The sequence below is a fragment of the Boleophthalmus pectinirostris genome, unplaced genomic scaffold, assembly GCF_026225935.1.
Source record: "Boleophthalmus pectinirostris isolate CB_2022bp ecotype Guang Dong unplaced genomic scaffold, ASM2622593v1 HiC_scaffold_3, whole genome shotgun sequence".
NCBI lineage: Eukaryota > Metazoa > Chordata > Actinopteri > Gobiiformes > Gobiidae > Boleophthalmus > Boleophthalmus pectinirostris.
Window position 1 is genome coordinate 43,336,072 of NW_026571299.1, and position 13,333 is coordinate 43,349,404.

General features: G+C 37.6%; 1 protein-coding gene across 2 annotated transcripts in view; it reads right to left on the reverse strand.

Annotated features, from left to right (window-relative positions):
- The window catches only part of plekha6 (pleckstrin homology domain containing, family A member 6), a 28,771-nt gene that overhangs the window by 12,494 nt on the left and 2,944 nt on the right, over positions 1–13,333 (reverse strand). The window contains exons 1-6 of one of the 2 annotated variants that reach the window (XM_055160806.1): positions 9,928–10,169; positions 9,688–9,788; positions 3,927–4,108; positions 2,114–2,581; positions 1,153–1,633; positions 627–713 (exon numbers count right to left, since the gene is read on the reverse strand). In XM_055160806.1, the coding sequence (XP_055016781.1) occupies positions 627–713; positions 1,153–1,633; positions 2,114–2,581; positions 3,927–3,961 (1,071 nt within the window). In that variant the 5' untranslated portion in view covers positions 3,962–4,108; positions 9,688–9,788; positions 9,928–10,169. Of the gene's footprint in view, positions 1–626; positions 714–1,152; positions 1,634–2,113; positions 2,582–3,926; positions 4,109–9,687; positions 9,789–9,927; positions 10,170–13,333 lie in introns of those variants that run through there. The other variant, XM_055160805.1, reaches the window with a different exon arrangement.

The window sequence follows — 13,333 nt, forward strand, 5'->3', positions numbered from 1 at the left end:
CTAGTATGAAGTTTAAAAACACAGTAGGACAGTTACTGTATTACCACATGTTTTCTGTTTGAGAGAAGAACTCAGCCTATATATGCAGAGTTTGTTGTGTGTGTGTTGTGTGAATGAAACAAAACACAACTTTTTAAAGAGGAAACAATATTATAACATATGAGTAATCTAAAGGATTGATTCAAAATATATGTTGGGTCTAAACAGTTGCACACTTTATACGTAATATAAAGGCACATAAACTAGTTACATTTTGAAGCTGATCATAAATACAAAAACACATTCTTATACAGTATCTGATATCATTACATACTTATCCTGTTTGTTATTTTTTGCATGTGCAATAATCAAATTCTCTACTCTGAATAACAAACTAATGTAATTTTGCTATTATACTAATGGTATACAGATTAGCTGCTGGCTTCAATCAACTATCAACATTTGAAGTTCTTAAGCACACCCACACCCAAACCCAGAAACCTCAATTTCGCAACATTATACAACACAGGCAAATGGTGCTTGAAAGAAAGAGGAATCAGTGCTATAATATTAGAACTAACACACAGCATGACCAGCATATAGCATGAAGGAAAAAGAAATGTGGTGGCTAAAGCAGTGGAACATACCATTTTACTGTGAATGGAGGGGGAGACAGGGTAGCTGTGGTGGTACAGGCCTTGGCTTAGGGATCTCCTAGTGCCAGGGAAGTCATACTGAGGGTAGCAAGGAAGGAAGGACAGTGACAAGGATAAAGAGAAGGAGGGGGTAGTATGTTAGTGGTGTAAAATGAGCGGTGTATTAAGCATATTTCATTAAAAGTGGAAAAGTTCAAGAATTAATAATAATAATAATAATAATAATAATACTTACAGACATAACATTTTCCTACATAGTCAAATTGTCTCCTTTGAATTGGTTCGTCACATGTTACTTCACAAACATATCCCTCTTCTCACCTGTCTTATTTGCCTTGCTGAAAGCTCTTTGCATTAAGCACTTCCTGTCTGGCTACTGTCCTTGTTAGATAATAGCAGTTAAACTATGATTAAACTATTAACAACTGTCTTCTGTGATATTGCCACAACAAAATATATGACTCTCGGGTATGGCTGGTTACAGTTTGACCTACACATGACTATCAGTATGTCTAACCTTTGGCGAGCTGAGAGACCTCCTCAGACTGTAAACAGAAGGGTCTGCGTAAATGTGGTCATCCCTCATCCTTCCTGGGTCATGGTCGAAACGTGTGGATGGAGACCGGGCTGGGGACACGTAGTTGGGGGGCACTGGGGAGTACAACCCCCCCGAGGATGAAGATGGTGAGCGGGGCACAGAGCGAGAGCGAGGCTGAATGGACAGGCGTCTCATGGATGATTCCATGCCATAGTGTTGTGGGCCCCAGGAGTCCCTCATCATGGGGGGCCCATACAGCTGATGGGGGCCATCTCTGAGAGAACGGCGCTTGTCTTCCAGAGTCCAGCGCTGTTCGTAAGCCCCCACAGCAGACAGAGTGCAGATGCTGTCAGGTCTCATCCCACCAGAGTACAAGGGGTAGTCATCCATGTAGCGAGGGTCAGGAGGGTACCCATAATACTCAGAGACTCCTCTGTTGACAGTGTAGTACCGAGACGGGCTGAACAGAGGGAAAAACCAGATTTTACTGGATGAAACAGGATAATGTTATAATTGTTGTTATCCAGACATTTTAGGTAGCTGAGTAGCCATAATCACATTAATAAAACAAAAGCATGCATTCGTTTTGTCAACCTTGTCATGGTCTTAAAATATAAAGGTCAATGGCATTTCCTGATAAACCCTTTACAAATACAGCACACAGATCATCTCTGGGTGCTGTGGCCTGTACAGCACATAGCCTTCATCAGAGGCCAATGTATTTATGTGCATTGTCCCTGACAAATAAACAAAAAACATAACTTTGTGCAATAGACCAAAGCTCCAAAGTCCAAATAATGTTATCCTAAAGGAAACAAATTATCGGTACTTACTTTGCAAAGAGTACTCTCTCATGTACCATACCAGATGTATGTTAAAAATGTGTAGCAAGGAAGTGATATTTAATAGACTAGATAAACTATGCATTATGAACACACACCTGTGGAGGTCCTCCTGAGAGGCAATGCCCCGGCGCTGGTTGACCCACTGCTGCAGCTGGGCCATGGAGCTCCTCCTCTGTGCCACTCTCTCTGGGGCTGTCCTGGGCACAAAGCCCCTGCGCATGACCACTGCCTCCTGAGGGGGTACAGTCCGCTCTTGGTGGTGGCTCTGGGCTGCACTGGTCCTGGGGATCGTGTTGTGAGGGGCCCATCCATTTGGGTGAGGTTTGGAAAGAGCAGGTACTCCCCCTGCACCCTCTACTGGAACTTCAGTCTTTACACTGTTATTATTGTCTGGTCTGGAGCAGGACAGAGCGGGAGAAGGGGTTTCGGGTCCATTTCCATTGGGCTGTGAAGGGGGCTGAGAGGGGGGCTTACAGTCACTGTCTGTCTGTGGCGTCTGGGGGTCCGGGGCTTTGGTTACCATGATGCTGCTGACATCAGATGTGATGCCACTGGTCTCCAAGCTTCAGTAGAAGACAGCATGCATTGTATTATATTGACAATTTATGAGAATAAATAAATTATTGCTGTCTAAATGCATTTGCTCTTAAAGTTTTAATTAATTGGTTACTTGGTTTTCACTAAACTATTCCTGTCTATTCTTAGACATGGCTGGCAACATATATGCTGTTATAGGAATCCTAATAGAAAATTTATATTATTTAGATCTGTGCTCCAGTGCATAGATAATCATAAGTAAACTATTTCTGAAAGTAAGGCATAATCTTTAGAACAAAATCTCAGTTTTGTAGTTACAGCAGCCTACCTACGTGTGGCAGCATTGTCTAAATCAACTTCGTACGTATCTCCGTTACACCACGAAATCAACCAACAATTGAGATTTCAAATAAGAGTGAAGCACAAGCAGCACAATGTTGCAGATCACCAGCTATGAGTAATAGCTAAAGTAAACATCTCTGTAACTCAAACCGGACATTGCAATCAGATGTAGAAATACTTAAGATGTGATGAATCAGATGAATCACTTGTCTGTTGAAAAAAAGTATGCCAGTTTGTATATGAATTGTTCACTCACTACCTGTCCCTCTTTATGAATGAATGAATGAATGAATGATCTAGCTTAAAAGCTATGGCATATTATATTTTGTACAATCAATGAGGCAGATGCTGGTAAATTTAGAACAGACATTTTCAAATGTTTGAACTACTATTAAGTTTAGCTGAGTTTATTTGGGATTTCTTTACATTTTGTTTACATTACATGTGTATAAAGAAGCATACATTGCCAGAAAGGAGTAGGTTGAAGCAATTGCTTATTCGCATCTACTCCCATACAGTTTGTTATTTACACCTGCGAAACTGTTCACTGTATGTGTTGTGTATATAATTATTTACATGCACATCACCATGTGCATGGGAATGTGCCTGACAACAATAAGTACCTGTAGTAGTAGTAGTAGTGCATTAAGTAGTACAAAATCAAACTAACTACTGATCTACTATTACAAGAACATCTAAAGACTAATCAGATGACGTATCTTACTGAGGTATGTCCTGTTTATTAGCTTCTGCAGAGCCTGAGCATTTAGCAAATATATCAAATACATATTTATATATACATAAATTTGGCTTCTTGTATGTTGGGTGAATAGAGAGGACAGCACAGTGGGACAGTTTTTGTTTGTATGTATCTGTAACTGTCTAAATGTGTTAGTGTTTCAAATGTTCTAAAAGTGTTAATCTAAGCCTAATAGTTTCACTGTTTTTTTTGTTGAGAGGGAAAAAAATTCTAAGAACAAAATGAGTTTCCTGTGTATTTATCAGTGCACAAATGTTTGCCTACCACACCTTTGCGTTGTTTCCACGTCTGCGGCCTGGCTCATGGCTCCGATCCACTCTCGCTGTTCCTCATGACTGTCTGCGCTGAAGTAGTACGTCCTCGTGCCACTGTGCTCAGCCTGTACGCAAAACACAACAGGACCCCTCAGCTCGTCTTCCTCACTGCTGTTCTCATGGTCCTCCTGCCACACCTGCAAAACACAGAGAGGAACTGTGAGCTGATCATATCATAGTACCACCATGCTGGAGGTACGTGGACATGAAACAACAGCAGAAGAAAACATGCAGATGCTCGCCCAACAAAGACCTACCGAGATCAGATTCAGATCACTTGAGTCTTTTGCTCAAAGTGGTTGCAAACATCATAGGTAAACAGGGCTGCAACTTTTATAATTTGAGATTTTATAAATGCATTTCTTAACCAAAAAAGGGTGAAATATGGTGACTGAAGCTTTTTTGATAGATAATGTTTACAGAAAAAATAAAGCATTTTCAGTTTTAATCTTATGTCGCTGTCTTTATTGTAAAAGAACAGTCTCTATGGTACAAATAATGACTACAATTTTAATAGTCAACTAGACACATTTATTCTGATTAATCATTGCAACCATAGTTAAGACTAGCAATGCCATTTCATCCCTAAACATGGAGGCACAAAAAGACATAAAGTAAAAAAAAGGTGACCAAAACCTAAATCAAATATAAAAAGTAGCAAAAATATTTTTGGGTATCTACATGCGTTAATAGCCTGTATCAGTGGAGTTATAATAAGCATTGGTGGGATAATGAAAAAATAGACAGTACACATCACAAAAGTAAATATATGGTCCAAAAGTCTTGACACTTCATGCATCATGCACTTATAAGAGCGCTTTACCTCCAAAATATTATTTGAGGCAGCTGAAGGACCTCAGAGAAGGCAAAGAGACGGGGACAGGAAGAAAACATGAAATACCTTGTTTGGTGCAAACAGCAACAGAAACCACTTAGGTTCAAATTCATTACATAACAAGATGGTTCAAGATTAATTCAGATCACAGCATGTCCAAATTGGATTATACAATGTTAAGGTTAATCTCTATGAAATGTTACATTTGACCATGTTACAACTGTCAAGGATTTGTGTATTCGTGTATTTATTAGGAGCCCTATTAGCTGTAACAGAGGGCCCACTTATCTTCCTGGGGTCCGTTTAGGTAGATGTTTTTTGATTATTTTACTTGAGACAAAACTGATTATTAACCCTTTTTAGGTCATATTATTTAGCCCAAATAATTTAATTTAATAAAAGAAAACATCAATTCCAAATAAAATGTGAGCTATGAAATACATGATCACATAAACTTGGCACCATACCTTAGTATATTTGATTATCATTTATTTTTGAATTCTTGTCTTTTTTTTTTTTTTGTCACAATTTATTTCTGTTCATATCTGTTTTTGAATTGTCTGCTGGTTCTTTCTTTTAACTATTATTAATTTTGTTTAGATTTGTGTTTGTTGGGGTTATTGTTGGAAAAAAACACACACAGCTATGATGTTTGGTACACACTATGTAACTTGCTGAAATATGTAACTGTAAAAAAAATAATAATAATAATTTAATAAACATCTACGAACACTTAGATGTGGCCTTTTATTTGTCTTTAGTTATACAATGTGTGTATCAGAGCAGAGCATCATGAAGATATAGGTCTGTCAATCTACTGTGATGTTCTAATCGATGTTCGAAGGCTGTGCAGTGTTGACCTTGAAACTGCAATCTCGGGCTCTCAAAGCATTTGTGTGTGTTTATGTGATGCTGGATTCATTCAAGGTATTAAGCGGAAATCACGTCACCAAGACACTTCCTTCCACGGTGGAGCAAAAATCAGACCACACCCACAATGTGCAACGTGATGCAATTGGCTGAAATGGCTCTATAGTAACAGGCAGCAGTAGCCATGGCAACAGAGGCGGAGTGTGTGTGGCCTCCTTGGCTTTATTGTCCTTCCTTTGTTCCACGTTTAGGTGGTGTGAGACAAAGGCGCATCAAATTCGAGGCGATCATAATAGAAGTGATAGCTTAGACATACGCGCATTATAATAAATTGTAAGTGAATAGGTTACATTATCAGACGCTATGCATGGTTCTTTGTTTACACTACCTGCTCCTTTGTTATAGCATACTGAAGTGTGAAAAATCAAGTAGCACAGTTTCCTGCAATATGAGCCCATTCAAATTTTCAACAGCATTTGGCAAAAAAACCAACACAAAAAACATGTATATCAAGTTAATCGTATCTGTACTTAGTCTCTTTAAAACCATCTTTTTTGTTTTTTCTGTTTGTCCTTAATTATTACTATTATTATTATTATTATTATTATTATTATTATTATTATTATTATTATTAAGTTGTATAGGACCAAATAACAGGCCTAACCTAACCCTGTGTTTTGCAGTTGAGGTCCTTTGACACATGATAAGGCTTGTGTTTACAGTATATGGCAGTACACAGTATATATACATGTGGTCAACCACACTCTTAGCTGGGAGCCCAGGGACAAACAGCACTAGAATGAGCCTGTGGTTTTTCAGCAGACCAGAAAGAGACCCACCAAGGAGTTAATTATTACTTTATATAACAGTGTGTCCAATGCACATAATCCACGTGTCTGATAGGGGGACAAGTGTATGGAAACTGCTGAACTGTTCTGATTTGCAAGATTAGACAATTCTTTTTATAATTTCGTAAATTATTTTATTTATTTTTAATGTATTCTTGAAGAATATTTGATAATAATCCAATACCCACAGACTTTGGACTTTTTAAATCCAGGCTCAAAATGTACCTATTCAGGCTATCTTTTAACACTCAGTAATGTAGTGACACTATGCACAATTTGATTTATTTCATTGTTTAATGTTTTGCATGTTTTTATATTGTGTTGATTGATTGATTGAATGACGCATTTTGTGTTAGGAACCCCAAACATAGCATCTGCTAGATTGTTATTGTGGGTTTGCAGGCTGCCTCCAAACTCTAATCTAAAACCAATGCATTGCCCCATCATGAATAAATATGAGTTGACATTCAGAGTGCTGCATGAGGTCCTGAGCAGTTTAGTGGATTAAATGAAGTTTAGAACCAATAGTTGTCATATTAATATAATATCATATGACATAACCTAACTTGAAGAAATACAAGGCAAATCATGGTATCTACTGTATTTAGTCTAAACTTTTTCACATAGAAAAATACATAAGAAAATAAATGGCGAGGATTCAACAAATATTTCTCAATCTGATTTTGATCCAACTTTCTACCTTTCCCTCTCCAAAGTTTCTAGACACATTACAGCAGAGTGCATGTCACAATAATAGGCTGATTTATGTAATGGTTAGGTTGGGCTTCTTGATTTTGTAGAGGCTTGCCTGTTGACTTTGTCCTGCCAGTATCTGGTGGAAAAAATAACAAGATGACTGTTGTGGTGTGTGCTGCGCATTTCAACAACCTGAAGCTAACTCCAAGTACAAAGAGTTTGCCTTCATTGGCAGACGACTTAGGAGCAGGAGCCCACAGACATAAATAAGATTGGGGTAGCTTAGAGATCCACTCAGGGTTGACTGGACCTTTTCACACACGTGAATATCTGTTATTGTGTTGAAAAGTCAAGTCCATTGATAACACAGCTTTCATTTTGATTGGTTTGTCTAATAACACATAATCCAGTCACTTTTATACAAGATAAATGCTGACTAAATGTAACAACTTTTATACAGGCTGTGATTTTATGTATTTTCTTTAAAATATATATCAATAAAATCAATATGCCTTCAGCAAATAGCATATATTTAGCATATGATTATTATTATTGTTTATTTATTTATTTATTTTAACACATGATCAGACATTAACCTAACAGGCCAGCTGATTGTGTCATAGACAAACATGGCAGTCTGTCAAGGTAACAGCAGCCCACTATCCTGATAAGAAAACTTTGGATTAAAATTGGACCAGTCCTCGACCTTTTGCTGTTACTTGTCCTAACTTCACATTCGAACAGTACAACTAATGTCACTGCCACAGTGTTCACACAACCTGAAAGAGTGAACAACAAAATGGGTTTGAATTACCACCTCCAGGCCCAAGTCAGGACAGTCTCTTATTACAGTTTTAGATCAGGGATCAGGTGTAGTTCAAGTACACTGTTTTTTTCAAATTTACAGGGAGTTATTTCTAATTCATACATTTAAAAGTAAAGGAAGATTAGAAGTTCACTGTGTACAAGTGGTGGTCTTACTAATGAGGCACAGCACTGATACTCTTATCAAGCTCGTAGGTCACTGACAGTTGTGGAATTCATAACGATGTAATCTCAAATCCTAACAACAAATATCGAGGGGAAAACTAGCAAATAACATGCTTTTTAAATCATAAATAGCTTTAATATAGTACTATGCCTAACACTTGAAGTACCAGAAAAACTTGAAAAGCACGTGGTAATACAAATCAGGTAATAATACAGGTGCAACAGTTTGTTTACATGCAAAGCCACATTAGAGATTGTTCACAAAGTGCTATTGTGATCAAGGTATTACAAATAATCCTGCCAACTTTGACTTTTTCACTGACTGAACTGACACCTGCTGCCCTGAAGGGGTAACCAGCCCACAAACTTCTTCATTTAATCATGTTTTCCAGAATAAACGTGGCCAAGTGTCTAACACAAGTCTGGTGTATTGTGTGTAAGTGCATTAGTAAGAACAGGAAACACACAGTTGGGCTTTTATTGGGTTTGCAAGAAGACAGTCAATTAGCCACAGGGACATCATGTCTGTTTGGTCAGTCTCTTCACATGTGTTTACTCAGAGTTTAGGCATTGCACTTTGCTCTGGTGTACTGGACATTCACAGAATTTGAAGTCTGTTTTGTTTTTTTACTGAACCTGAACTTTCCTGCTACCAAGGCATCTTTCATGCTTTTTATATATGATATTTATAGAATATTTTATCTTATAAAACAAATAAAATATTAACTTCATGAACATACTCAAGACAAGACCTCGAATAACTGCCATAAACACCAACAAAAATGTATTCTCCAAAGTACGATCACTGCTCCAAATAAATAATAATCACCTTTCACTGACAAAGAGGATTGGCTGTAGACCTCTCAATAAAATCTAAGATTAGGATTGACAATTAGAGGTGATGAAATTCAATCTTAATTAAAATTCTATTCATTACACAGTCTAGACAAGACATCCCTTTCTTACAGATGAACAAATCACAGCAAATTAACAAGTTACAGCAAAAACTATTTCATCTGAAGCAATCTCTATTTGATTTTATTCACACTGTGACGCATGGCCTTGCCCCTGACCACATCCGGATTACAAAACTAGATAAATCAAACTAAAGGCTCTGTACTCAATCAGAGTTATTTGAATGTAATATCTACTGTGTGTTTTGCTTCATGTTTTTTTAACCATACCATCTCAAGTGAGAGTCAACCTGATACCTCATATTTTTAGCATACATGTTTTTCCTCCTACACTGCTCTCCTCATCAATAATCCAATTTGTCAGTCAGCTGCCATCAATCATGTCAAACCCACCAACCACCATGATGAGAACAAGCCTACCCCGGTTCCAATGAATTCACTGTCCTCCATAAAAGAGCAGCTAGGGCAGAGGGGGCTCACTGAAACAGCCTGCAGCTCAGTAGCAGCCTTTGCACGTGCAGAATACCAAAACAAAACAAAGTGGTCGGTCACGTTTTACTGACCTTAAAGGCAAACTTGCGGGTGATGTTGTCTGATGGCTCCACTCCTCCGACTCGGAAGCTGAGCAGTGGCAAACTTCCCAATACCGTGTCCTCCTTCTCGTCTGCAAAAAAGGAAATATCGTCATGACAACGCACGCCGGCAACCTTGGCTGATGGATAGCGATAACGTAAACAATACACAAAATCCAAACTAAAAAATCATTTAGTAAAATCCTGCGTTGAGAATTCTCATTGAATGACCTGCTTCAGTGCTCTCTCAATCGTCTCTCCTCTGCTGACAGCTCTGAAGAATAATGGTCCAGGAGTCTAGTGATAAGCAGGCTTTAATGGCTTCTACGGTTAGACGCCAGTGATATCCAATACTCGCGGTGAGAGGAAGAATAGATATCCGAAAGCCAGCTTTAGAGCCATTTCAAAGCCTTTGTCTGGGGCTCTTGTACATGCTTGCAGTCAGTAAGCAGTAGCAGCAGCGTGTGTATTTATGAGTGGGTGTGTGAGTGACAGAGAGGGAAGGAGACCAAACCAAGGAGAGGCAGGGCTGGGGGAGGGGTAAAACTGGCTTGTGCAATCAGCAAGTACGCCTCGTCCTAGGTCTAGCGCGCGTGTGTGTGTCTATGTAAGAAAGACCTGCCCATGTGACTCAGTGGAGAAGGAATCTTGGCAAGCAGCCCAAATGTACCTGCTCCTATAGTCTGTGAACCTGCAGCCACACACAGCCGGAGACAGTAATACGCTTTGGCTGCCTTCCATCATATTATTAGGTTATAACCATAGAAACCCATTGTGTACAATCTCTGAAAGGATGCATGATCATACAGGAAGTAAATAATGGTAGTGTTGACAGTGGAACTCAGTATAGACCTGGAATCCTAATGATTAACTCACTGATTCATGTCCACTAGTAATTTATATCTACTTAAAATGCATTAATCACAGCTGCACGGTACACGGAAATGAAGTGTTATCTCAAAATCAGGATGTGTAATATCTTAAATGATTTATTACATTAACCCTACAAGTCTTTTTAGGATATTTCCACTCAAAATCATTGTATCATCATTGCTCAAACAGACAATATTACATCCAAACACATCCAGACTAATATACAACATTATATATTCCTATAGGTTCCTTTTGCTATAGATTGAGCAATAGTAAGACAGCTATTGTTATTTTATTTATAGTCAAGTAATATGTATTTCTCTGTCTCCTTCGGTATCAGTTCATATCAGGTATGGGCAGATAAGTCAAAGTATCAGCACTGGAACAGAAAAAGCTAGATCTGTGCATCTTTAAAGGTCAGTAATGTAAAAATAAACACAGAAGTAAGGAAAGCAACTGATGGCAATTTGGATATAATATTAATTTCTGATGGTGTGTAAATGTTTAAAAAATATACATGTTTGATTGTTTCTGCCGGGAAAGGACTTTTTATCTTCTTTAGTTATCTGCAGTCCTCAGAGGTACAGGGGATATACTACACAAGCAAACACAGTATGCTGATAGTTTCATCCAACACCTACAGTATTTTGTGTGTATTTTGTCTCTTGTAACTCGTCTCTGCAGTGTAACTGGAGCTAAGAGCACATCTTCATTGCAGGGTCACTAGAGTCTGTTTACCATTACAACACTGCTATGCAGTGGGAAATTACAATCTGACTGTATAAGAAAATACCTCATTAGGTTTCACCTGGGAAACAAAGTGACAATTTCCAATATTTTTAAAACAATGAATATATTAAAGCGCCCATATTAAACTATTTTCTGATCTATATTATAATATAATACTATTTCTTCATCACAAACACGGAGAACCTGGAATTGTGTTTTGTTTCATTCACACATATTTAACACACAAACCATGCATATTTAGAGTTCTTTTCCCAAACAGAAAACACGACGTGGCAACACAAGAAGTGCTCCACTGTGTTTTTTTTTACTCCATACACCTTCACTAGAATCATTTGGACAATTTCAGCCCTGGAATTGCTAATATCTACTGTACAAAATTTAAATGTAGCTGTTAACTTGAAAACTACTACTTTATGACATCGCAAGGTGGAATAGAGCATTTTGAGCTTTTGGAGACAGACTAATAAACCACTATTGGGTCCGGTCAAGTGGTAACGGAGGGAAACAGGGGCAGATTTTTGACATTCAAATAGCTCTTATTCAGAAACTAGAGGGACTATTGAAATAAGTAAAGTATCAGAATGTAGGAAAGAGTTACACTCCAACAGGGTAAAGTTAAACCTGTGATATTCTTTCAAGTTGTTGACAAAAAATTTAAAAACTCATGTCGGTAATGGAGGGAATGAAATATGCAGCACTTTTTGGGCAATAAATACAAACTGATAACTAGTGGTTCTCACTTCCATATCCTTAACAAACTGGTTTGAATATTTGCTTCATATAGTTTTCTACCATATGGTACAAGATTAGGTTGAAAAACCTCTTACTTTTTGACTCATGAGATTTTTTTATTAAGAAAGGTCATGGTAACAGAGGGAAAAGTAACGGAGGGAAAATTGCGCAAGTAAGTAGAAGGTGCATGATTTTACATACATCAGCTTTTTTCTTCCCAATACTTTAATATTACTTCAAAATGAAAGGAAACTATTTCTATATAATATGTCAGTCCTTCCAAGCAAATTTTTATCATTTTAAATATATATATTTTTTAAATCATGTACCTTCATCAACAGTTCAAAGATGGAATAACACAAGATATGATGAAATACATCCATTTATTTACATGATTTGCAGGTCTTTGAAATTTGGGAAATAATTTTTGTTCCATGTTTCATACATGGTCTGTTTAAAACATATGGAACTTCAGAACCAAAAATGGTACAGAAAAAAGGTCAACAGTTTCATAAACTAGAGAATATGTTCTATCTGTTGAATACATTTTTATATCAGATGCATTAACTTGAATTTTTGGCCTTGCTGTTTACTTCTGCTTGACCGGGCCCTATTACTCACATGTGAATGAAACAAACACAACTCCAATATGATTTACAGCTCACAAGAGTAAATTTTGTGTAATATAAGCTCTTTAAACTATTACTCTTTAGACATTTCTGATCTAGAATAACACTGGCTGTCAGTGTGTGGATGGGGTATTGATCAAAACATTTATCACTCCACATTACATACACTCAACAGGCCAAACGATTTGCTATATGCAGAAATCTGTGAAATTACATCATTATTATTAGTATAAGTATTGATTGTTCAATTTAACTGTTATGCTGTTTACTATTATTAATTGCTGTAATATCTTATAATACATTACAAAATAGGCAATAGCAACATTATTAGAACGTAATAAACATGCTTTGCTCCTTTGCATCATAAACAGTGACAAAAGTGACACCACCCCGTATTTTTAATTTAATTGCGATCAACCTCATGTTCCCAGGGGAATAGTCAAAAGGCCCCTTCTCCATCTGCCACCATGTGAGAGAAACAGTAAGGTAGTGGGGGAGCTCAGTCTCGTCATAGACACAAAGCAGAGAATAGACGTGTTTAATTATCAACTCAGTTGCTTATGGTTAAGGGTCCTATCTTACGCTAAACTAACTCTTGTGAGCTTTTAGCCATGTTATAATGTTGTTGCCCTGTGATTTGTTCCATTCACACA